Raw genomic sequence first — 27440 nt, 5'->3', positions numbered from 1 at the left:
TGGCACTGTTTGAGTTATTTCAGCCCACAGTCTCCAGTTAAATGTCACACCTGGTGAGTATTTACAGGTTGTTTTTGGAGTCAAGATACAGTATATAGAGAATACTGTGTTTGTCCATCAGAAGTATATTTCCGGCAGCATGGAGAGGGCTTTCAAACAGCAGTGACCTTCATGAAGAGAAATAAAATGGCGCAGCTTTATTTTACATAATCTCCTTGAAAGTTCCCTGGAAAGAACAACTGGATATTTGATCCATTTCATAAAATGTGCTGAAAATATAACATAACAGCTAACAGGGATTTTAAAAAGACCTGGTTACAGACCTGATGATACTAAGGGGAGATTTAACATTTACTATATAAGGACTGACTTCAGATTTTCCTCCATAAACTGGCTGGCTAAATGGAAAAAAATAAAAGCCAATAAAAGCTTTAACTTATATATTTCTACTTGAACTTTATCTACACTGGCACTTGTTTTAATTGTTTCAGAGATGTTGGAAAAATATCCGCAGGCTATGTCTTTGATGTAAGTGCTGGGAAAAAAAACAGCAAAACTACTCCCACACACAGAAGAGTCAGGAGCTGCAGTCTTAGATATATTTAATAAATTAAAGCCAAGGTACAAAAAAAACAATGTACATTTCATACTTCCCTCCCCTCATCCACCTACTACTCTTTCTATAAACCGTGACGAACATTGTTTTGTTTCCCCACCTCAGAATGAGACCACAACACAGACCCAGGATCAGCGTTTGAACGTCCAATCATTCACCGTTTAAATCAGACCCGCAGGCAGGGCAGCCCACTCACAGACCTGATTCCTGCCCCGGATCTCAGTCTAAATCACGTCTTTCTGCAGCGTCTCACACACTGAACGTTTGTCCCCTGAAACCCGCAACACCACCCCACCCCCCCACCCCCGGAAAACACATACATGCTACATATCTGCAGGCACCTCGGATAAGACAGAAGGATTAGACTGAGATAAAGTTTATCAGAGACCACGGAGTACATTTCAATGCTGAGCGTTATTAGATGTCAACTGGTCCTGGTGATTCACTAGACAGTGTATTTTACAGCCGTCACATCACTGCACCAATAATGTCTCTGGCATAATGGATGAGCACAGAACGTCTGTGTTAACTCTCACTGCAAACGCTGAATAACTCTCTCAGAGATCTTATGTTTTCTTACTCCCTAATCCTTCTTGGTCCTCTCCAAGGCAGTGACCAGATAGATGCAAAGGATTTTGGGGGGCTCGTTCACAACATGTTGTTAGGAGCAGTCGTTGGTGTCAATGATAGATAGATGAGTCTGGTCAATGATTAGCACTGGCTGGTCATTCCAGATGATAAGGAGGTTAAATAGATGGGCGTGATTGCAGGTGAGCAGCAGAGGTGAAATAATGGACATGCCTGGTCAGTATTTAAGAAGAGAGTAGTCTGAATGAGTGTGAAGAAATGAACGGGCTCTTTGTTCAAAAGATAGGAAGAGGTTATGGATGTGTACTGTAGGTCCAATATAAGTGCACTGAACAAGTGGAAAAAGATACACGCAGCCTCTCATACACACAGGTATGAACACACGCACACACTCAAAGACACAGAAGTGTTCAGCAATAACTGTTAATATGCACAACTTGATTAATATTTTTGCACGATTACAGTGACTACGCAGTCCATCGTCAGGATTATTAATCCCTCCACGCTCTCAGTTTCCATCGTGTGCCTCTTACTCACTGTCAGCTACTATAATTTCGGTTTCTACTCTGGCCTTCACTCTAGGCAGTCCTGCTTTACCAAAGGGACCAATGCATAAAAAACACTCCCTACAACCCGCGGAGACTGCAGTATGACTGGGTGGGACTGTATGTACATGAGGTACAGCCCTATACACAGAGGGCTGGGCAAGAGCGTAGACTGGTTTTAGTCCAGTTATGTGGTTTTCAGCTTTCTTTCTCCAGTCATACCCCCCAAAAAGGCATATATAAGAAAAAAAGGACAAATTCACAAAACATTTCATGGTAATTTGGCAAATGCAGAGATGTCAGGGGCATGAGTGGGAGTAAATATAATCGTATTCATGAAATTCTTCCTGCAGAATCCCCTCCTGACCTTTGTCCATCTCTCTTCCCATTAGCAGCGGCAGGACTGACAACCACCATCTGTCTATATGTGTATACATATACATTTATATAATTAATTAGATTTATTTTGAAAAATAATGTCAAGTAGCTACGTACGATACCACTACCATTTCATATGGATGCTAATCACCAGGAAACAGCCTAGGAACCACGGGAAGATCTAGAAAGGCAGAACAAGACAGAGAGAGAAGGAGGCGTGAGGCAGCATGCTGGGAGTGCTGCTCGAAGCTCTTCCAAAGAAAAGACCTTAAATAGGAGGAGAGAGAAACAATCAATCTTGAAACAGAAAAAGAAATCAGGGCAGAGAGGACGGCCTCCCTAATGCCACCGGGGAGTTAATGTTTGTCTATTAATCCGATGGCAGGTCTGTGCTGGAAAGGTTCCATGTCTTGTCCTGCGGCAGGGCGGGTTTTCATTACAATCACTTCATGATATCTTCACTGATGGGGTTTGTGAGAACTGTATTGTTGTGGCATCCTGTTTTGCGCTGAGGGCAGAGGTCACGTTTAGATGAGAGTTCAGGGGTAGAGTTTCAGTATTCAGCGGCGTACTCTGTGCCATGGAGCCCTCTGCACAGTAGTGTGAACTCCTTCACTATGTCCTTCACCCTCCTCTTGTTCACTCGTTCTCTGCAGGACAGAGGAGGCAGTGAAGAGGACAAACAAATCATGTGGCTGACCGAATGCATGGGCTTATTAGTCAAGGAGCGTGTAAACAAATGTCCGGCAGTGTTACCTGAGTATCTGATGTGAGAAGTTGTCTTTCTGTTCGGTTGTGACTCGCGACGACGGGAACCCGGGAGGCTGCAGCGCCTCCTTCAACCACACGGCGAGCAGAGAAAAGCAGTGCTTGTTCAGACTGAAAAGCACCTCTGCAAACTGGTCCATCAGGCTTCGAGATGCCCCGCCTCCGATGCCCTGGAGAAGAGCGGGGCAGAAATTTGACAGCAGACTCTTAATGACAGCACGAGATGAAGGAATGTTTGATGTGCCATAACACAGCCGAGTGCGGCGCGAGTGAAATGATGAAACCTTTCAGCGGCGCGATGTGTGAATGTGCAATGCGCTGCTTCTCACCTCCAGCACGGCCTGGATCAACAGCTTTCCGTCCTCCTGCACCACTCTGGCCAGCGGAGGCACATCTGAGCAGTGGGGCAACAGTTCAGTCTGCGGCAGAAACACAGAGACAATCAGCACATTCAAAGCCAAATGACTCATTTCTAAACATGCGTATTCGTGCAGGCTTTCAAGTCGTGTGTGTGCGTGCGCTCACAAAGAACAAGCACGTTGACTTGACTGTCGGAGCCTCAGGAAATTTGAGCGACAGAACTCCTGGAAGTGGGAGAGGGAGTGAGAAACATAAATAAACTACTGGAGGATGGTGTCAAACATTTACAGTTTGTACTTTGTACTGACAGGCAGATATTTCACAGGAACTGCAGCAAAACACCCAGAACAGTGTGTAGGGGTGCGTGTTTATGTAAACAACGTGCAAACTTACCACAGTGGAACACTGCTTTCACGTCAAGACTCTCAGACAAGAACAAATCGGGCTTCCGTTTGAGGGCCTAAGAGGCAGATAAAGACATTAAACAGAGTATGTTTCTGTCGGCGCGACCCAATCGGTACTGCTTCACCACATTCCACTGCATAAGCTCCTTCATAAGTACTGCTATCAACAATACCCGCTCAGCCTGGTAGCCGGATCTGACTGCAACACAGGACTCAGAACAGATCTGCCTACCAGGCTATAGTACTCTCTCCATCGGTTTAGGAAAAACTATCCAAACTCATACAGAGATCCTCCAATGCAGAACTCAGCAGGTATAACAAACAAATTGCAAAAACTCAAACTTCAAATCATTGGAAACTTAAGTCAAACTAAAGGCAATGATGGTTTCGTTTCTCGAAATCAACTATATTTGAAACATTACTTGTTTTTGGTTGACTGGATTGAATATGCAACAGAAGTGTGTAAGTAATTAACATGTGCAGATAAAGAGAAATACAACTCATCTCGTAATAATGAACTCATTCAGGATGGAGGAGAGGAGAGAGGGAGAGAGGGAGAGGGAGAGAGATGAAGGTCAGATCTATCCAAAGATAGAAAACAAAGGAAGAAGAATGAAGACGGAAGACAAAAATATTAAACAGAGGAGCCATCAGCCAATTTGTCTGAACTGATTAATATTAGCTGAATATTAATTCATTTGGGCTTTGATTGGCTCCGGGCTGGAATGACTTCAGAGGAGGACTGAGCTCAGAGACTAAGCAGTCACCTGGGACCACAGCGCTGATACTGACGCCGTTACATCATCTTCCCAAGAGCGCCGCATCAGCTGAAATATTTCATCTAAGGCGCTGGGTGTGCTGATGTTTTTCCAAAGAGTGAACGTGCCCTGATGTTGACTTTACGGGAAAAAAAGGGAAAAGATTTTGTAAAAATGTAAGCTCTTAAAATGGTGGATTTCACGCAGAATACGTCCGCACACGAGCACTTATTTTCCACCTAAGCAGCCTGTTGAGCAGTGTAATAAATCAATATGATTATTCATAGAAGGATTACATGTTCCTCTGAGTCATCAGAATTTCCTGACATCTTAGGTTCTTTTGAAGACAAAAATGCACCGCCATGTAGTAAAAAACGCATTTTTGTCTTTCTTAGCTCCTAAGAGGACTACAAGAATACAAGGTGAAAGCATGTTTACAGAGCGTTGTTGTAATATAAGATATATATAAATTATATAAGAAGAATGTGACACTGAGTCCATAACTCTCTACTACAGCAGAGTGACCTCTTAACTGAATATAGCATAAGTACTAGAAGTAAGAATAATGAACATACAAGATAGGGAGGCTCTGCATACTGTAATGAGGATATCAGGTACAATGAAAACCCTACATGAGGTCTGTTGTTTGTGTGGCGAGGTGACTGTTAGAATCAAAAGCGTTTGAGGAGAGACGGACGTCTCTGTGTCAAACATTCCTCTCATGGTTCATTCCTCTGCCTCGCCTATGTGATGGGACACCTTAGGGCCCAGTAACAAAGAACAGAAAGAGGTAGAGAGGGAGAAGAGGACAGGGAGAAATCAAGAAATCAGGATAAGAGAGAGAAGAGAGAGAGAGAGAGAGAGAGAGAGAGAGAGAGAGAGAGGAGAGAGAAACCCAAAGTGAATGAAATAAGAAACCAAAAACACACCTGAGCTTGGAGTTGCATAAATGAATCAACAATATCAGGATGATCCCTGGGTCCTAAAATATAATAAAGATGAAACTTAAGAAATCATAAGAGAATAAGAATAATATACAAACAGCAACTGAATAGATTCAACAGTCATGTGGAAATAAAAGAGAACTCAAAAATATCTCATTGAAATAATTCACACGTGAGTAAAGAACGAAGGGGAGAAGGGGGAGGGGGGGGCATATGAAGCTTTGGCAGAGTCTTGGAAGAACAGACCAACCAAAAACAAAACACAGGCAGAAGACAAAGACATGGGTCTGTTTGGAGAGAAAAAAGAAAGAAGTAACGAGAGAAAAGGAACAAACCTAAAGAAACAAAAGTGGGTTTGGAGTGGGAACCCAGGAGGCACCTCTGTTACTGTTACAGTTTGGAGGGAAAGGGACACCAAACCTGAATGAACCCCCCCTTTTACCTCCCTCACGGGAGGCACTGCTGGCATGGACGTGATCAAACATCACTTCCTCAACTAAGTGCCTCAGGGGAGGGGGTTTCTCTGAGGGGTCCATTCAGAGCCGGTCCGTAAGATCCCCTTTGCTTCAAAGGTGAACCCATAGCCATCAGTATGAATCACACGCAAAGATCAGGATAGGTCCTGATATCATTACCTCCCTTATGCTGGACACAGACTACAGGACTTTTTGAAAGTATGACAGATTAAACACACGTTTCCTGTAGCAGCTTCTGGACTGAAGAATCCGCATCGAGATTCCTGACTTTCAAACATTTCTCCGATGGCTTAAGATTGATGTTGGAGGGACTCCAACAGCAAACTTGTAATGAAACAGAACAAGCGTCTGTAGTAAGCGCCCAGCTTTAGCTGTTCCCAGACTCCAAACAAGTTTCCTGCTCAATACCCCCCTCCAGCCCTCATCCACACACAACGCCTGGAGAGAATACAGGGCTTATTCAGAGGGCTGCGATGGAGAGCCTGACTCTAATCCAAGCACAGCAGTGGCTGTGGCCGTATTGAGCTGGCCCGCCCTCCTATGTTATATGTCAGCCAACTGAATAAGCTAGTGGTCTCTGTGCTGTGACTGTATCCTGTACTGATACTGTCTACTGAAAGGCACCTGCTCAGAAAAGAAAGAGTTTAGAGGCAGGAGGAGAGGCAGCCATTACTTAACCAGTCAAAGCAGGAAAGGAGGAGAGGAAAAAGGGGACAACACAAAGGGAAGGGGAGCGGCAGACAGAGCTGGTACCCTGACCCAAGTGTAGTGGATGAGAGTACATCATCTCATTCATATCCATCTAATGTTGAGTGGAAATCAAAGCCTAAGTTCGGCCCCGGGGTAACGCATGTCTGATCAACTTTTAACACTCTACAAAACCAAAGTAATTTTCATGCAGCCCAAACACTGAAACAGTAAAGTCAAATAAATGAATTTAAAATGATGAAAAAAGCATATACAAGGCTGATGAATATCGAAAACACTGCAATGCACTGATTGCTTATATTTCAAGCAAACCATAATAGTTAGTCAGCGGAAAGAGAAGTCTGCATTGATAAAATGACTATTTAAGACTTTGTGACTTTGACACATCAAGCAGACAGGCTGCTCTGTCGTTTCACTGGCATTAAAAAGTAATGAGAGCACGTTTAAAGGTCGACTGTGACTATATGAGTCCAATGACCTCTGACCTTTAGTCATTTTCCTCCAGGGCTGAGCTGTGTTATTGTCTAGAAATGCTGGCACGTACAGTCAGAAATGGGAGCATATCGTCATAATAAACATAACATTTTTAACCATTTTTTCTCATTTTTGGACCCTGCAAAATCAAACATGATCAGAAACATTCACTGATTTGAACAGACACATTTGACAGTATTCACAGTCCCGCCCCTGCTGGACCCCCTACCTTGCTGGAAGATGGACAGAGTTACCGAGGTAACCAGCTCAAACAGAGCCTTGATGGGTGGGAAGTGGTCTGTCTCACTGGCAAAGATGTGCACCATCTGAAACAGCAGGACTTCACATCAGACACTCACTGTGTTTATTTACACACAAGAAATCAGGTTACTGGAAGGGAAACAGGCTACAAAACCACAGAACGTCTTCACACGACCTGGAGAAACCTAATTACTGTAAAGCTTGTGGTTATACAGCTGGTTACCATCAGATTCCGGCCATATTTTTGAATAAGGCGAGTATGCTTAGAGTGTATTAGTAATATACTGTATGATACTGCAGCCTGCAGTTTTCTTTGTAGCACTGATGGTGCTGTGAGAAAACAAACTCTGTTGTGAGAACACGTTTTTTTTCTTAGTGCGCAAATGTGTCTGAATTTTACAAATAACCTCCTGTTCAACTGTGGAAACAGACTTTTATTATGACTTTCTTTATTTCAGCGCTCTTTTCAGTTCCAGTTGGACTTAGAAAACAGACAAGAAATTAGGTTTCTCTAGCAGAAACTGATATGACTGGATTTCTTGTAATCCCTAACATTCATTTAAAGGTACAGGATTACAGAAACCACATTTTGTTTACATGACATTTAAAAACCTAGGCTATCATAGAAATGTAAACACAATGTCAATGTCACTATCACTAAATGCTGATAATGCAGTGAGGGATCATAGTGTGATTAGATAATGCAGATCTGCTGCTTGTTACTCTATTAATTATGGTATGATTAGTAAATTGTAGTTAGCATAAGCTAAAATAATATTTGACTTGCGTACAAATACATCCAAAGTTAATTTTATTCATGAAAATTATGATGTAAGTAAAACATAACTGAATGAAATGTCACGAGTTTTAGTTTATGTGAACAAACAAATGATGCTTGAGGGTTTAGTTGTGACTGTAACTGTGGATGAAGTTTCACAAACATATACTGTATCCTCTTTAACCTTGGGCTCATTGATGCGTAGCTGATTAGCTCGTACGCAGCACTTTCTGACAAATCTAACCACTAATGGGCGTTTACGTGTGTGAATGTGCACAAGCATGAGTGTATACCTGTCGTGTGAGGTCAAGGGCTGAGGCCTGGGGAATCGTACTGTACATCTGCCCGAGCATCTCGCTTAGCTGAGACACCATGGGAGCAAAGTCATGGAGCAGAGTCTTCACCGACTTCTCAAAGATGGCGCACACAGCCTGAGAGACAACATGAGGTCAGCTGTACGGTCATCAAATCCGACTACATGGACTGATTTCTTAGAAAGCGGAGGTGTGAGAGTTTGTGGCTTCACATGTCGATGACTCACCTCTACAACCTGCGAGTCGTTGAGCCACTTGCTGAGTACGGTCTGTATGAGAGCAAACACTTGTTGCAAAACCACCACCACCTGAAAAATGCAAATTCACTTCATTAAAAGGAAAAGAGAAAATAGAAAGTCATTAACAGGCAGCGGTATTAGATTAGTATTTACACATGAGTGCATGCCTATCAGCAGAATGACTAATGACTATGGTTGAGCGACAGGGCAAACATTCTCCCGTTAGCCACCCTCATCCCTCCAACCAGAGTTAGCCTATGTATTCAGCCGCAGAGGCAGGAGGGGGGTGGGGGTGGGGAGCTCATACTGCTGCGAGCACCATGAGCCTCATTGTGCTTCAAACTACCAAACTGCCTTTAAATGGAACATAATGTATGTTTCTATTGGTTAATATCTATCATCCATAGATTCAGCATCTTGCTGATAGGCTCTGCATTCATCCAATCACCCAGCCCCACTGATGACTCCAATGATGGTGTGTGTGTGTGTGTGTGTGTGTGTGTGTGTGTGTGTGTGTGTGTGGTGACTGACTGGGTTTGGTCCAGGTGGAGGTGGGGCTGTTTTGACAGGTGGTGCTGAGCTGTCCGCTGACTCGTCATCCTGCTTGCTGATGTCGAGCGTAGTGAAGAGGTTGGACAGTAGCCCCAAGATGTGGATGATCGCTAATTTATTGGAGGGATTAGGCTGAAAGGAGAAAAAAGAAAGAAGAAACAGATCATTGTACTTTACTATAGAACCTTATAGAACATTACCCTTACCCCACTGTCCACCTGGCTTGAATAACAACAAATCAACAATACATTACACAAAACCCCTCCCGCCTCAAACTCCGTTCGGTAGCTGAGCCTTGCTGTTACTCCTCGGACAAACAAATCAGTGGGACAGTTGCATCATGGGTCTCTTGTCTCTTGTAACATGGAAGTCTGCTGCTGACTGTAGCAGCTTTTACAGAAGATAGTTAGCTCAGTTAGCCATGCCGCTAACTGACTCTGCCTGGGAGCTCAGGGTACCAGGGGAATACTGGTGTTTACACCACTGGCAGAGGAGCTTTGGACTGTGGGGAGGAGGAGGTTTTCAGGCCTGGGGTGGGGGGACCCAGTGGGGAACGCTGGCAAGGAGCGGCCCCAGAATAGCACTGATCCAGAGCTGGGCGAGCAGGCAACAGAACCAAGCTCAGTAGCCTCCCTGTTAATACAGCTGGACCAAAACCCAACACAGGCTCCAAGACTGACAGAGGCCAGTTTGACAGCAGGGAAAAATACAATGCAGAGGTGTTTTCCAGCTGCTCTGACCAGGACTCAAGGGATGACTAAGACATGGTGGGCTCACTTTTATAATCTGGGACATTTGTCATTATTATCAATATAGAACGCAAACCGTAAATACCAGAGTAAATCAATATTATTACTAAATAAAACAAGCAGTAGACAAATAATATCAAATCTCAAAAAAATTATAAATAAAAGACAATCAATGGGAAGGTATTTAAGCAATTTGACAGAGAGAAGTTATTGGCTCGATCGCAAACCACTTTTCTTGCCGATACGCATCACTACACACGCGCACACACCCCTCCCCCAGGTAAAACCATATTAATTAAGGATTTTACAGCTAGTGTTTAACCAGTGCTCTGTCTCCATGGTGATACAACAGAGCAAAGAGACTGCGAAGAGGACTCTTACAGCCACACCTCTCATCTCTCCTTCAACAGCTACCTCCCCTCACAATGTTAATGCTTTGACTGTACAACAGTAAGAACAGGGCGCACATGACACCTGCAGTCAAATCAGGGCGACTTCATCAGCCCCGACAGACATCACCGTCATACACCCCTTTTGTAATGTAACCTGAAGGTCCCCCCACTAGGTGCCACTATTTGTCCGGCTCCAGATGCAGCACCTGATTTCCTAGTCTGATGTAATGTCGATACATCACAAAGCTAGACAGAAAACAATATGAGAGGCAGGAAGTCAGAGGCGATGGACGAGACCGTGTGTGACAGCGTGTGCTGTTTGAAGTGTGGTGGGTGAGAAAAGGACAGATGGACGGACACACACACGCACACGCACACGCACACACACACACACACACGGATGAATGAAAAGCTTCATCAAGGTGACATCTGTATCGACCCCACCCAAAGTCTTCACTGATTGCTAAACAAGGGATCAGGAGAAAATCGACTTTGTTCCACATACAGTAGATATCAAGCGGTGTATTTTTGGATAATATCGGCTCATCCAGCGCGACAGTCTGAAACTCCAGGCTCTCCTGGAGCTGACATTTAAACAGGGTAAAAAATTTCTTTTTGTACGACTGTGTGTGTGCGTGCGCATGTAAAAGCATGACCTATTGTAAGAGTGTCTCTGTAGGCACTCTTACATTTTCTCAGTTTGTCTTCTCTCTGACTGTGGCGTGCGTGCGTGCGTACGTGCGTGCGTGTGTGTGTGTTTGCATTAGTGAGACAAAGTGTGTATTTGCTGCTTCCATGTGAGTCACTAGCCCATGGTGCGGGGTCAAATCCAATCTGGTCCCGCAGAGAAATGTTCCACTGCAGTGACACCACACAGACACAAGGCCTGTTCCTATTGGCCAGAGTCCAACTGTGCCTGCTCTGTCTTTGTGTGTGTGTGTGTGTGTGTGTGTGTGTGTGTGTGTGTGTGTGTGTGTGTGTGTGTGTGTGTGTGTGTGTGTGCGCGTGTGCACTGCTACATGTTGGTCAGTGTACGCACCGTCTCATCTGCTAGCTTCTCCAGCTGCTGAATGTAGGGGGTGATGAGAGAGTGAAGGTTTCTTAAGATGTCTTCCACGGGGAGAGCGGACAGCAGGAAGCCGAGAGCCTGCATCAGCCACATACACTGACTTGTCTGCAAGGAAAAGATGATCGCAGGTTTAGCTTCAGCGCACGCAAGCAGTGAGCTTCAAGTCTGGGAGTTTTATGAAGAGACCACACAGATTTTTCACAACACAAAACATGTCGTCTTTAGACTACAGGTTACGCAATTCTTTCACAGCATTCCTTATTTAAATGTCACTTCTGAACTGAGTGCTGAGACAAAAAGAGAAAGTGAATGTGAGAGAGCACACACTGACCTTGTGGATCTGCTTTATAAGCACCTCCTGGAGAGAAAAGAGAAAGTCAGAGTGATGGTTCAATTCTTTTGAAAGCACAGACACACATACCCAAATTAGAAATAGGAATAAACTCAAAAATAAATACAACTGAAGTGATTTCAAAGGCTAAATATTATTTCCAGAAAGCCGGAACATCACAAAAGTCTGCAGCACCTGAGCTGCTAAAAGTAAGAAAAAAGTTTAAATTGATTACTATTGGCTCACATATGTGATCAACTGGATGGAAAAGGCAACAGCATATTAAAAAAAAGATGTATATATGTACACGTACCTGAGACACAGCTACTATGTTGGTCGCGTACGGTGGCAGATCATATTTGCACTCCCTACAAATTTTCTTCAGTGTAGAGACAGAAGAAACAGAAAGGTCTGGGTTTCCTAAAGCCTGAAGGACCAAGGGCAAGACACTGCTGAGCATCACCGGGTGGTCTGCCAACCATTCAGCCAAAGCCCCTGGTGGGAGATCAACAGCTCAGGCACTGAATAAGAAACAATACAAGTGCTACTAGAGCCATGTTTGTATGTGCCGTGTTTGTATTTTTGCCACTGTCACCGGTGTCACATGCCGGTGCCTCAACGTGGATTTTGCAATACCTTACAAATGCAATATTTTAGCATATAAGAAAAATGTGCTGTACTACGGCTGCAATAACATGCAGATAGAGGGCCACACACATACTCATAGAACTGGAGTTACATCCACTAACAACTTTTTTCTTTGCCAACGCCAACTCTCTGTTGTTGGCTGCAAGAACCAACATGTCAGTCTTCATCTACTCCCACCCTCCGAGGAAGTGAAGACCCAGTGGGTTAACTTGATGGAAATGTCCCCCCCAACAACAACAAATGGAAAACTCTTAGGCGATAAAACTGAAGGCCAACACGAAGCAGGATTCACTACAAAAATGAAGCTCAAGGATGGATCAATACCGACTTCAAACTTAGGATCTGCAAGTTTTGGGACGTTTATGTTATTTACTGTTTATTTTGCTGGTAAGCCTGTTGAATTTGGTGTTAGCACATTCCGCAGCTAGTGTGGCTACTAGCTTCTACTGTAGACGCACAAGCAAAGTGGACAGTCAAGAGAAACTGTGTCAATGTTAGGACTAATTTGAAGCCAATTAAATAACCTGAGTAATAGCTTGAATGTGGGAAACTGTTTTTTCACATTGCATTTTGTGTCATCTCATGTAGCCAGGCCTAACATTATCTCCGTGCTGCATCGGTATGTAATAAACACATCCATTTTTGTAATCATTTTTCCCATCTTAAAATGCTTCCTTACATTGCTGATAGAGTGAAAAAAGGTAGAATCATGTGTCCCTTTCTTTTTTGTGACATTGTGATATAATGCCGTCACCGCAAACAACACCAGCGTCTTTCTCGTGTGTGTTGCTTTTATTTCATCCATGAAACTTGTCTCACCTATGGTGAACATCACTGTGTCTGCTAGTTGGACGTTGTTGATGCTGATTCTGGGGATGAGTCCTATCAGGCCTGGGATGACGTCAGAGTAATTCACATCTATCGTCTCTGCTATGGACTGGAAGCCATACAGTAAGGCTTCTGTGTGCTGGAGGAGCAGGGGGAAGGCAGGCAGCGTATTACAGCAATGACAAAATATTGAGACTTGACTTTAAAAAAATTACAATGGAAAGTAAAAATAATGCACCAAATACTTTATATCATGTAAAAATATGGACATTTTAGCTTTACATTTTTTCTTGATGTTTATTTTGCAAGCTAACATAAGCATAATAATGTGAAAAAGAGAAAAGGAAAAGCACCAGTCTCGAAAAACCCGTTTATTAAATCTAGTATGACACATTTCCAGAAGTGGCTTCTGTGCAACACTCAAAGAAACAGAAAATAGTTCAAATTTTCTCTTTGCTCATCTGTGTATGTCTCACCCACCTGCCATGATGTGGGCTGCTCTGCATTAGTCAACAGTCTCCCTAGTTTATCATACAGGTTACTCAGCAGCTCTGCTCCCAGCATCTCATAAACGTACATGAGCGTGTCTGAAATATCCACCCTGAAGGACAGACATGCACAAACAGACATTTTAGGGGCACGCAATCTTGAAACCTTAACTGTTAATCTATTTGCCAGGCAGGTTTTGCCCTCTCAGCTGCCAGTCCAGTGAGAGTCTATTAGAGAAAAACACACTCATATGCTGACCAATCATCCTGTCAGCGGGTAATTTCTGAAACACTTTGACTGTCACTGAAACACTTGCACACAGCAGTGCACAGCAGAAAAGAGGCATGTGCAATACACAGAGACAGGGTGAGGCACAGAACACATGCACCCCTACCTGTAGATCCTGAATTGCTCTTTCTCATCTGTGGACCAGGATTCGTACTCCTGGTCAGAGGGGAACTGGGCTTTGTGCAGCAGAACATCCACCAGCTGGAAATACACTGGCCTGTAGACCTGCAGATACACTGCCTGCTTATCCGACTCGAATGACATTATTTCATCCTGAGGACGGGGTGAGGAGAAACAGAAAATAGCCTTGGGTCTGAACATAAAATTATTGATGCACTTCACAAAATAAGGACATCTGTTAAGGTTCACAAAGGCTATTAACTTGAGTCAAATCAACATTTTCCAGAATTTATCAGTGAGAAAACAACTACACTATAAATTATTTAATATGAAACAACACATTGTCACTTGCACAAAGTAAGAAATCAATTATGTTGGTTAAGATAGAAGACAAAAAGCTGTCACATTTTATTATTTGAAAACTGTCGACAAAGCGAGACCCCAGCGAGTAGCACACTTATTCAAACAGGATGTGCAGCGAGAGTTCATGTTTTTATATAGGCTATCTAAAGATGCCTGTTTGAAGCAAGAGTGTATCGAGCCTTGCCAGACTACAATGAGCAAAGCTTATTTTGTTGATGGATTTTAAGGACCTAGAGTAGATGAGGCTGGAGGACAGTTATACCAGTTGGAAAATACACAGTACCCTTTATTTGTCGCAACAGTACACACAACAGTATAATTGTGGTTTACAATATAAGATCCAATTTTAGCATTCCTTACTTGTAGTGTATACCAGAAGGTAAGTGTGAGCGAGCTGGTGGTCTCATTGACCGGGTAGTGGCCAGGGATGCCTGTACAAAACATGATCATGTTGACTAAAGCCAGGAAGCTCTGCCAGTGATCCACCTGCTCCAACAGAGTCCTAGGCAGAGAGGTGGGTGGAGGGGGGAGACACAGAGGGGGAGAGAAAAGGTGTAATTTGGCAGCTGTCCACTGCAGTTGGTTCAAAGGTAAACTAGCAACTTTCTCTCTCTGTGTCATTAAATCAGTAGAGACAAGAACGCCATATATGGAGACTGCACACTGAGATATCGGACAGAATGTTGCATGACTTGTCTCTAGGCAAATAAATGTTAGGAAACCTGTTCCTCTTATATTGTAGGCTATCTGTTTAGATTAGAAATTGGCCAAGACTTACCCAAGAATTTTGTCGTTTGATTGGCTAAAACACATTTTTCAAGTGCTGCTTTCAATGTCACTGAATTACAGAGTGTTTTTAATTCCATCCCAAGACTGAAGAATTATTCAGTCATGTATGGAAGTCATTTTGGCCGAGATAAATGTACAACACTAAAAAGAGGGTTTCTGGGGAGTTTTACCTGATCCAAACTGAAGGTCTAAGGGCAAAGGGTGTTGATTGCTGTAAAGACTGTAAAGCCCCTTATAAAGGCTAATTTGTGATATTAGGCTTTATAAGTAAAAATGACTTGACACAATCTTTACATTGCTAAAGGCCTCCTGAAACCAACACACTTACACAGACACAGACACACACAGACACAGACACAGACACAGACACAGACACAGACACACACACACACACACACACACACACACACACACACACACACACACACACACACACACACACACACACACACACACACACACACACACACACACACACACACACACACACACACACACACACACACACCTGGAGTGGTTTTCTCCCAGTGTAACGGCGATCCGGCAGATGCCGTGGCAGGTCTCCATGTCTCCATTCTGAACAGCCTCTCTGAGCTGCTCCTGGAGGGCCAGCACTTGAGGAACCAGTTTCAGCAAAGTGTTCACATATCTACAGCCCATGGACACACAGACAGAGAAACACCAGAGTTGACAGTCAGGATTCCAGTTCTTTTAAATGAAATGAGTTAAAAAGCAGCACAAGTGAGAAGAACATCGCATGCACAGGCAGGGAGCCTCCACTGGTGAATGTGAAACTGACTCACACCGCTCACAGCTAGGTTGATGTATTTATTGCTCCTTCTCAAGACAAGTGTTTATTTCAAATCAAATCACAGTTCAAGTCAGTCCAACCTCTGATCCAGCACACCCACCCTAAAAAACCCACACATCTACCAGGGAACCAGAAAATCTATTCAAAGCTCCTGCTCAGAGCTGCGCTGCTGTCAGTTATTATTCTGTCTTCTTCCTGCTGTCTCAGCCATCTATAATTCCCTCACTCTCAAACACACACATGTGCTGACGCACACACAAAAACTTACACAGACACATGGGTACGCACGGTCAAACACACTCCTCAACACAGGCTCCGATCTGGTCATGTGACAACATCAGACAACATCCTCCTGTCACCCTTAATGACAGCGAGTGAAGGGGTGACATTTGGAGATGAAGGGTGTGCGTGTGTGCGTGTGCGCCTGAATGTCACTGAGGAGATTATGTGCATGTGTGAATGCTATGAATGTAAACCATATTATGTGTGTGTCAGTCCCAGCGGGGTTTTGTGGTATGCGGGAAGTGCTTCATCTTTCACAAGAACATCAATAAGGACGCGTGTCCAGGCTGATGAATATTCATCAATGACACAGCAAGGTTGTGTGACTTCACCAATGCTTGAAAAGCAACAAAAAAGTGAAAAGCTGCTGTAACTCACTGTGTTTCCATGACTATCTAATGAAGGGCTGCAACTAACTATTGTTTCCATTTCCAGTTCTTCTTTTGGTTGTTTTTTAACTCATCAACTAATCATTCAATCCATAAAATGTCAAAAAAAACAAAACATGACGACATGAAGTAACCAACAAAGAGTCAAAACACCAAAGCTTGTGAGTTTATAGTGTAACAGAAAAGCCACAAATTCTCAGACTGAGAAGCTAAAACTAGCGAATGTAGAGCTTTTACTTATGATAAAATACTTTAAAAATCATTTGAATTTAATAAAAATGATCCATTTTCTGTCCATCGAATAATCATTGAATTGACCAATTGCTTCAGCATTAACATAGTCCCTTACAGAACGGTGCTACCTGACAAAAAATGTGGCCAGAAAAAAAAATGATGCTGCTCTGCAGGTCAAATTCATGTCTTTCCACAGTCCTGGGAGGAAATTTCCGATTCTAATTTCCCTCAGGCCCCCTTATAAGCCGAGGAACCGGATCTATGGTCCTGCGTTATGAAGCCAAGTCCCCTACTCAGCAGCCCACACTGACTCAGCCTTCTCTGGAGAGAGCTCCACCCTGCTGAGACGTGATGTGTGTGAATGTTCCCTCCATCTAATAAACCTGTACCTGTGAGTGTACTGGCCTACATCCTCTGTGTTCGGCTGCCTGAGTAACCCTGTGAGAGCAGCGCTGAGACCGACTGCAATTTACTCTGAGTGAGTGAGTGACTGTGTGTGTGACAGTGTGACTGTGTGTGTGTGTGTGTGTGTGTGTGTGTGTGTGTGTGTGAGTGCACATGTGAGTGGCAGGCTGCACTCATGCACTCAGAAGATCATTCATTTTTAACAAGGTGCTGTGCAAATGCAGGTCATGCACTCTAAGCTGAGGAAGAGAGGACTCTGTGTGTGTGATACGATGAAAAAGGCAGAATGGATTTATATGTTTGCCCATTTTCCTCATACGAGATGACATTCTGGAGACTCCTCTGAGACTGTCTGCTGCAGTCTCCTCTCCTCTAACTCGTAGTTGCCTGTCCTCTCCTCTTTTGCTCCCTGCCCTGCTGTTATACACTTTCTGCCTCCTTCCTGACTCCTCCTTTATTCTCTCCCTCCACCGCCCCTCCATCCCCCCACCTCTGATCCCCTCTGCAATTACTGCAACACTCCGAGACAGGGGAAATGGGTTGCCTGGCAACAGGATGCAGCTGGACCAATAGCATCCCCCCAAATGAGTTGACTGTAATGTGTTTAAACAGAGGGAGAGAACAAGAGACAGGGAGGAGGGCTTAGTACTGATGGCGAGAGAAGGGAGAGGGGAAAGGAAGAGCACAAAGAAACAGAGGCAGAGTGGGAGAAAAGATTAAATAGATAGATTACACAAAGACAGCAGAATCTACAGATGGAAAAAGGATGGGCTATGATTCCTGGAGGGGATGGGAGGCAAAAAAACTAAATCAGGTTTTCTAAAAGATTCATATCTTTTCCTCCTCTCTCACAGACACAGACCCAAAACAAACACAATATACTGTAACTGGTCAATGTAAACTCATTATTCACACAAAGACAGAGGCTACTAATGACAGAGTGAGGACTTTTGGGAGGAAGTGACAAAAACAGGCGAACGTGCAGGGATCAGTAATCAGTGTGACACAAAACAAGAGAAAGAGGGAACTGTATTTAAAACAACGGACGATTGAGAAAACAACTGAAATTTAGAAAAGGAGATTGGAAGAATCTCATTCCTCAGTGACGTCCTCCATCCTGCAGGAGCCCAGCAACACTTGCTGAGGCTGCTCTACCTGTAACTCCGCCACCACTGATCGTCTCCCCACCATCTGCTTGGCATAATGTGAGTGCACTTAAACTGACCTCTCAGCAGCAACTTCACAGATCTGAGCCTCTCCTGTCTGAGAAGCGGTGCAGAGGTATGGAGAACGGAGGGAGATGGAGACTTTCACACCTTCCCCCTCCCTTAGTACCCTTTCTTCCCTTTGCATTGTCCTGTCACCCCCCACCCTTTCTCATTCTCTCTAGGGGAGGGGTTATGGGTGCCTGCCATGTCTGAATCAAGCAGGGCATGATGACATCTCTACCAAGCTCTGTAACCATAGCAACGTCGGCCAACCGAGAAATGCCGCTCTCCTCCCCCTGGCTGTCAACTTGCCCTGTATCAATCCCTCCCTTCCTTCTCTCCATCCCTTTCCGATGCCCTTCCAGTGCCCACCCTGTCTGTTTTCCTGCCCTGGGCTCAAGCATCTTTCTTTTTTTCCTCTCCTCTCCCTCTTACTGTCCCTCTCTTCCACCTCCATTCTTGCTCTAGCGTAATTTCTCCAGTCAAAACCATGACGAGCTTTTGTGTCATACAGCACTATAGTGATTACTTTTCTCAGCCTTTTCTTTCGGCACACGTTTGCACACACCTTTGGGAGTCGGGCTGTGAGATGGCGTTGACTATTGCCTCTACCGCTGTGTCGAAGAGCTCTGGGTCAGGCAGGGCACTGAAGCAGTCGTGTACCAGACCTTCGCTCTCGCTGAGGGGCACATCCAGCAGCACCCAGGATGACAGGCAGCGCAGCACGCGAGCTTTCACCGCCCCCGGGCTGTCCGTCCTTCGCAGCAGTTGCTGCAGTAAGGGACACACTGACCCCCACTCCCGGCCCAGGGCACCCCGAACCTGGAGGGAGGATGATAATGAGGGCTGGACTGCTAGTGTATGTGTGGTAGATTCCTCTGCTTACAAGTAGGCTCATTTTAAGTTTTTCTATCCGGGTGCCAGTAAGAGTGACACCATCGGTTCACTTCACAAAAAAGCCAAACCTCGCAAGCATATCAGTTATATGTCTTTGACATAAGCAGCTGTACAGTTACTTTGCTAGCATAAAATAGACTAATATGAGGAAAATTATGATTTACATTGTACATCTGGAAATACCTGACTGAAGAATAAGAAAGTAAGACCAAGAATGTGGCAAAGAATTCACCACCAGCAATTTGTCTGCACATCTATGCTGGAGACATATTCCAGTAAAATATCAAAAATATTGAATCCAAACAAAAAGCTGTGAATATTGAGGTGGGAGAAAGACATACCTGCCCTTTTCGGTACTGTGGCAGGCGGCTGGTCTGGAACTCCTCAGGCAGGACAGTGAGCAGCTCCAGCAATGCCAGGCAGCGTGCCCGCCCATCCACCCCTCCCCCCTCCTCCTGGAACACCCGCACCATCTCTGCCACTGCGCCAGGCCAGGCCTCGGGCATTGTGTTGAGTGCCAGCGAGGCAAGGGCCACACATAGGCGGGTGAGCACCATCTTGGAGCCGGAGGAGAAGCAGGCAATCTGGGAGAACAGCTGGGTCTTCAGAGACTCATACTGGTCAGTGGGGATGTCCGACCAGTAGCGAGAGATCTTGGTGTGAAGCGCGCTAGCACCAAAGTACTGGATCTCCGGCACCTGTGAGAGATGATAAAATGGATGCAAATGACACAAACTGCTTTTTCTGTGTGTGTGCATGTGTGTGTATATACACTGTACCTTATCTGGGCTCAGTAGAGCCCAGCAGAATTGCCAGGCTTGAGGCGAGACCTGAGCCTGCATCAGCCATTTCTGGGCCAGATTCTTGTTTTCTATATTGGGGTCATAGTACAACTGGTGGAGGGCCTGGAAATAAAGAAGAAAGAGAAGAATAACAAGAGTGAAAAGTCAAAGGAGTCCAAAGAATGCATGGTTGAACCAAGAAAGAGCTGAACAACTTTGTGCAAACAAAGTCCATTTAAGAAATGTTTGCTACAGCTCTCCACACATTCACCAAGGTGTGTGTCAGAGATGACAGAGCAGCTGAGAGAGGACAAATGCAGACGTTTGAGCTCTTGTTTGGAGGAAAGAGCAGGTTACCTGGAGAAAAGAGCATCTTTTCTCACTGGCAAACAACAAACACACAGACACATAGTAGGCAGTTTACCTTGAAAACCTGTACAACGGAGAAAGCAATGACCTGAAAACAGCGCTCTCTGAAGTACAGCTCTGAGTAATTTGAGTACTTGAGTGCAGGGAGAACAAGAAGGAGCAAGCCAAAGAGAAAGGAGATAAAGGATGAGTATGACAGAGGGAAATAAAAGAAGGGAAAAGGGGAGCATTAATTAAACAGACACCTCTAATCCCGGCAGTGCCAGAAGAGAGGTTTAGGCACTGCAAAAATGCCTGTTTTCTCTCTCTCCGTCTCACACAAAACACACACACACACACACACATGTAGATGCTCACTGAACTAAAACCGCTGGCAGCCAGCACTAAGTGTCTGACAAGCAACACAGGAAAAAAAATCTATTCAGCGAGCTTCTGATCCTTGTCTTTACCCCTGAAGCCTGCTCACATCAATTCTTCCACCAGCAGTCATACTCTCCTCTTTCTTCCTTCTCATTTCTTTCTCTCCATTCGCCTCAAGTGTCCATCCACCCATCCCATCCCTCAGCTCTCTATTTTCATCCCAGTCTTCGTCTAAAATCTACATTTCTTCTCATTTCCTCATCAGAGACGTTTAGGCTGTCAAATATGACAGGATGAATAATTCTGAGAAGAAACCACTATGGGTCACAGAGTAAGATGATGCAATTGCGGCTGTAGAGAGAAGCATCAATACAGTCAAATCCTACTGGAAGCAGAGAGTCTCAGGTGGTGTCTCTCCCTCTCCGCCATTCTGCAATGCAATTATCTGTCTCCACTTACTGTACAAGACTCTGAACGCGGCTGGCTGGGTGTTAATGAGCTGATTGTTCGCAGACTCAGGTGGCATTTGCACATATAGTATGTGTGTGAGAGACAACTATAGGTACAGGTACGATATGCACAGCTTGCGTGTGGCTTTGACTTTTTCTTCATGGGACTCTATACCCCTCTAAAATCTACCTAAAACCACGGCACCTACACAAAACAGGTTATGTGGCATTTTTCTATAAATTTTAACAGATTAATAGACAGAGCTGCACCACAGAACTGCTGAAATATAGATGTGTTATTGTGTTGCGACTTGCCAAAGTCTTTCTGTAAACCAGGCTGTGATTTCTGAGTTCAAAGCAGCGGCGGATCATTACTGAAGACCACCGTGTGATTGCAGACCCCTCCTTATCCAATCCCAAACAGCGCCGTGTCTGAGCGTGTCTGTCCTTCCTAGGTTTATTATCAAAGCACAAGACACAAAATGGTCTGTTCATTTTCCGGCTTTAATCTTCTCACATAGAACCACTGCCCATCTCCTCCTAGAAATCACACCAGACTGCAGCAGTTATTTTAACTAACTAACGGTAATTGTCCATTATTAACTGGTTCTTAAAAAAAAGAAGAAAAAAAACATGCACACCCCTATAAACAGTATTATTTGAAGCCGAAGCAACTTATGCAAGTGACTCTACAGATGGTGGAAACCTGCCTGAACCACCTGGCTTCACCTGAGGAGGTGTCATCTTGGCAGACACCGTCAAAGGTCATTAGCCTCCTCTACAGTCACTTTCCAACAGGAGGAAGGGAGGACAGATGCAGATGAAAAAAACATGGCTCAGTTAGACAGATTCACCATCTGCTCACAGACATAACCAAAGATTTACTATAGCTGGTATACACTTGTGTGCTCACTGTCGAGTCCTGAGCTGTGTTAACAAAGAACGCTACAATACTCACATTGTACAAAATATCAACTGCAAATATGTAGTAAGTGAATGAGGCAGGAGCCATTTTCCTTAAAAGATTATTTCTATTACTGAAATTATTAGGAAGTGCAAGGCAGGAGATGTAGATAACGAGAAGCAGATGGGTTTAAAAAGAGGCAGCATTTATGTTTTTGTAAACACCGCAGATCCTTCCCCACATGTTTATGAGGCATGGGTGCACAAGTCTACACACAAGCACACGTGGTACATGTCTTTGCACACTGTGTTCACACACAGCAGGTAACTGCATCTCTGCCATAGGTTCAGTGTGTTTTCAAGCCATCTGTCCACTAGAGCGTCACACTTCAAGTTTTCACAGTGATGGGAGGGCAGTGTTGATGCTGTGTTGCAGAAGGCATCATCACACCGCTGACCCATCAGGACACTGCGCTATGATTGTGAGAACCAAAGACATGCAGGGGAAGGATGATTAATGAGGGAACAAAGAAGAATAGTTTGTGTGAGAGTGTGCGCGGGTGGTTGTTGACAGCACACAGCCAAGACAGAAATCAAGAATACCACGTTGCCAATAGTGATAAAATCTCAGCACATGAACAGCTAACAAACCCTTGTACCAAATGTCTTAACATGCAAATCTCAGTTGCATGAACAATTCCCTTTTCCACCACATAAAACAGAAGATTGATCACCTGCAGGCACTGTATCAATGGCTATATGATATGATGATACAATCACTGATAAAAAAAAAAAAAATGTAATTCAAGAAATAAAGCAAAAACGCTTGCATTCGGACATCTATGCATCATGTAACCTACTAGATGTGTTTCACCTTGAGCCCATTTCTGTCAATAGGTGAATGGTAATAGTCATCATGATCCCTCTGTTCCTTCTAAAATAGGCTCTCCAGCCACCACAAAGCTGCTCAATACCAAACACATCATTTCTCAGTGTCAAATTCCTCTGCCATGTTCTGTAAGACGTTAGCTGGTAGGCTGAATCATCTCCCCTGCTTTTAAATGCCATAGAACTATTTAATGAGAAGTCACATACATATCATCCTGACTTTACTTGAACGCACTTTCCAAAAGGCAGAGGTGCATCAAGAGCCAAGAGCCTGGGAGCTACGCACTACTGAATGGACCTCGACTGCCACGTTGATCCAGTGCTGTGCTGTGCCTCTTTCTGGTGTTACAGTACTTGCTTGTCTCGGGGCAGAAATGCAAAATGACAAAATCCTAACAGCGCTCTGTTTAACGGCAAATGTAAAGCTCTGAATTTCCTCTAAAATCCACTTGCTTAGTGGACAGTGACTCTAGGCGAGGCTAATTATAGTCGAGCGGAAATGTAAGGCCGTATATGTACCCATTCATTGTACACACAAAGATACTGACAATGTGGTACTTTGTTTCACAGACCCAAAATTGAACAAAGGTCTTTCTATGAGACACACACAAATGCTGGGCCAGGAACCATCATCTCCACCACCATGTATACAAGTACACACTCCCCACCATCCCACTGTACAGCATTGACAATTCTGCACTGCCAGTCTTTTTATTTCTTTCAGCAACTGGTTTCACTCTCACCATCTTATGGGAAGTGCAATCTGACCTTCTATTGATGAACACTACAACACGTGTGTTGGTGGAGTGTATATTTATGGTTCCCTGCTGTTGTGACTGGCACAGAGGATGATAAAATTACTGGTAAAAGCACCGTTTTTTCTAAAGGCATTAAGCTGATGTCCTGACACAGATACTAACATGATGCTTTTAAGTGCACATTCATAGACTCTGAAGAAACATACCGCCTCCCTCTTATTGCAGTGAATGAACAACATAGTGCAGATTCCAATAACTAAGCACAAACATGTCTTACTAGCCAAATTATCTAGAATGAATAAAAACATGGAAATTAAAAAAAGTAATCTTACCCGAATAGTCTAAACACACTTTCTAAATATAGCTGAGTATTAGAGGAACAATATCTCATCAGTTTTGAAATGTAACTGTTATTACAAAAGTGCTCATAGCATCATGGGAAATGATACTTCAGATGCTGTTCATCGTGTTTCATCAGCTAATGAGATTACTCATGGCACTGTGCCACTCGGAGAAGGCTGACTGCTTTAGCAGGATCTGAAAATGCACCTTAAGCTGTACAAACCAATATAAAAAAATAAGGGAGTTACCATAAAATATCATGACATTTGGTCATGATATTTTAGTGTCTGCTTTGTGCTGTTTCCCAGTGTCTTAAGGAGAGGACAAGCAGATAGGTATGAAGGTCAGAGTTCAGTGTATGAACATACACTGCGATAACATAATCATTATTACTAAACACTTAACATTAAAATTATTTACCATATTAACTACAATGACGTTTAACCACAGCAAGCATCTCCTGTTTCACATAATCAACTGAACCGCAGAATGCTGAATGTATATCCAACAGATGGCTCAGATTATTTTTTTGATGAATATCATGCACTATTTTTGCTCGCTTGTGGTATTTTGGCAAGCAAAATTTCACTTCCATTGTAAATAAGACACTTAAATACCAGAAAACCAAATAAAAAATACCTTGATCTAATGAAAACATCCATGCAAATCTATACAGTTGTGTATCAGTTTCTTTCACTACCATTTCCACAAGCCTTTATTATATCTTCCCAGACATTAATTATTGTATGCATACAATATGTACTAGTGTTTTCTCTTGAAGAGTGAGAGGAAATATTTATCTTTTTCTTCATGCACAGGCCACCCCAAAATTATAATAGAGCACCACTTCCTTCACCTGTAGTCATGAAACATGAACAAATGAATAAGCAGATCATCCACAGGGAGACAGGACCCTGCTCATTGTTTGCCATTCCTCTTCCTCCTTTATTACACCACCAGAAAGCCCAGTATCAGAACAAGCCATTCCCCCACAGGAATGCGCTTCCCTCCCTCAAACCTGCCTGCCTGTAATCATTTCTGTCGCATCGCCAAGCTCCTCTCGCCCCCTCCTCTTTCTTTACTGGCACTGTCACAGACATCGACCCTGTCCCAGCCCTCATCCCCCAATCCATCTCATCACATCGACTCTGCTCTTCCACAGGAGCACCTTTCTCTCTCTCTCGCTCTCTCCATCCTCCCCATTGTCTCCCCACCCATCCCCTCGCGTCCGAGTTAGTGGCCACCCAGCAGGGAGATTCATCACAGCAACCTGGCAGCCACAGTCAACACTGCCAAATGCGCGCGCACACGCACACACACACACCCTGATATATCCAGTCCAACAGAGAAAAACAAGACCCAGACCAGCAGTTTACAATGGCAAAGAACTGGCGGGCTACAACCTGTTATTTTGCTCTCGTCTGATAATTCTTCCTGAACATTCAATGAAGACCAGTTTAAAGGCGTGAGGACAGAAGTTACACATGAGCTTAATTTCCGCATGCAAACAACATCATCTCTCCAGACGAAACCAGCACTGTAAAATAAAGCTCCTCTACTTTGCCTCTCAAGCTGGCCGTCTCATTTGAAACATGACCATTACTCTTTAGCCCACAAACCTCCGGTGCTTTTTAAGCTGACAGGGTGCTGACACGTACTAACTAATCTCAAAACTCACCTTCTCTACGTTTTCCACCGTGAAGTCCAGGGCGTCCGGTGTGGCTACTATCCTCCCCGGCGTCTCCATATCTCCGCTGACACGGAGCTGTCAAATGATCAAAGAGGAGCAACACATTCAAGAACTGACAGCCACCGATAAACTTCCCATTACAGACAGTAGCGTTTCAAAAGTATTTCAACAGTAGTAATCGGAATGTGTAAGTTAGCTAGACGACATCAGAAATTTAGACATAAAGATGACACGAGAAGCTAACCGGCAAGCTAACATTAGCTCACTTAAGAGCAGGCTAGCTGACGCTAACCTACACTATAGAAAAACACTATAACAACGACTAGCGCCACTATGCTAACGCCAAACTAGCTAACGTAGCAATGCATGTAACTTGACGCTACTCTAGTGCCAAATGTAGCCAAGCGAGACAGATATACTATCATTTTCGTAACGTGAAAGCATTGTCAAAACAATGTCGTCTCTGTACACAATCTCTAGGCTGTCTAGAGGACCAGTATTTTCACACCTTTCTGTCCTGCGACGGTATGAGACGATGCTCGCAGCTCCCTGCCGCTTTTCTGCCTCTGCTCCGTCACCGGGAGCTTTTTGCTACATTCAGGTACTGTAGGAAATATAGCAATCACAGCGCAAATGGTCAAGGGCCGCCCATAAACAATGTAAATAAAACAGCGATTTCTAACGTTCCCATTGTTTAAAGGGTGGAGAATGCACAGAAACTGAAATCAACAAAATATACTGTTATGTATTATTAGTTATGTGTTATCTTAGACTTAGTACATTTTTGGCGCCGTTTCTATTCTGATTGTCATTAAAGAACCGCTATCTTATGTTTCAGCTTCGTTCTGTCAATTTTGCTTCTTTGGAACTCTCGTTTATGAGCAACATTAAATGCAGCATTGCCCCGCTATCCAATGAAATGTCACCGTCACATTATGAGGATGCAGCTAGTGCCAGCGGTAATGAGCGGAAACCCATTTATGTTGTTTCACATGCCGCTTTGGAAAACTATGGAAAATGAATCTGATAAAATATAGAGCTAGACATAAGCATAGACATAGACATAACCCCTCAGTACGTTTAATTTACCTGAAAATATCGAGCACGTTACAAAACATGGAAAAAGAGACAAATATAGGCTATTCATGTGAGTGTAAATTCCCTTATGGACGGAATCAAGGGCGAAATTCTCGACCAGACATTTGACCAAAGAGCCACCCGCTTTTGGCGGTGGGGTGGAACCCTAATAAATAAATAAATAAATAAATAAATAAATAAATAAATAAATAAATGTGGTTGTGTCTGCACAAGCTCATATGTGTATCCAAATGCACTCACGCCTGACACTCTGACTATACGAGCGCGTTATGTAAAAACGACCAAACGTTCAGTATTTCTCTGTGCTTTCACTATAAAAACATAAACAGCGGTTACGTCGGACCAT

At 43.9% G+C, this 27440-nt stretch overlaps 1 protein-coding gene across 2 annotated transcripts; it reads right to left on the bottom strand.

Moving 5' to 3' along the window:
- Positions 1-585: 585 nt before the first annotated feature.
- LOC139329806 (importin-13-like) lies at positions 586-26595 on the bottom strand. Of its 2 annotated transcripts, XM_070960320.1 has the most exons (23): positions 26505-26595; positions 25985-26071; positions 20235-20360; positions 19797-20153; positions 19127-19380; positions 15738-15878; positions 14801-14942; positions 14064-14230; positions 13661-13781; positions 13172-13319; positions 12018-12199; positions 11705-11731; positions 11344-11478; positions 9143-9295; positions 8600-8680; positions 8352-8489; positions 7249-7345; positions 5347-5399; positions 3649-3715; positions 3421-3479; positions 3225-3314; positions 2884-3065; positions 586-2777 (listed from the first exon to the last, which is right to left on the bottom strand). In XM_070960320.1, the coding sequence occupies exons 2-23, from the start codon at positions 26051-26053 to the stop codon at positions 2681-2683; spliced, it is 2886 nt and encodes a 961-aa protein (XP_070816421.1). In that variant the 5' UTR covers positions 26054-26071; positions 26505-26595; the 3' UTR covers positions 586-2680. The 2 variants fall into 2 exon arrangements, with proteins under 2 accessions (XP_070816421.1, XP_070816422.1); XM_070960321.1 differs by lacking the exon at positions 26505-26595 and having other exon boundaries at positions 25985-26200.
- Positions 26596-27440: the final 845 nt, after the last annotated feature.

This window comes from Chaetodon trifascialis, chromosome 4 (assembly GCF_039877785.1).
Source record: "Chaetodon trifascialis isolate fChaTrf1 chromosome 4, fChaTrf1.hap1, whole genome shotgun sequence".
Lineage (NCBI taxonomy): Eukaryota > Metazoa > Chordata > Actinopteri > Chaetodontiformes > Chaetodontidae > Chaetodon > Chaetodon trifascialis.
The sequence above is the reverse complement of the archived record's forward strand: the minus strand, read 5'-3'. Positions and strand labels throughout refer to the sequence as shown.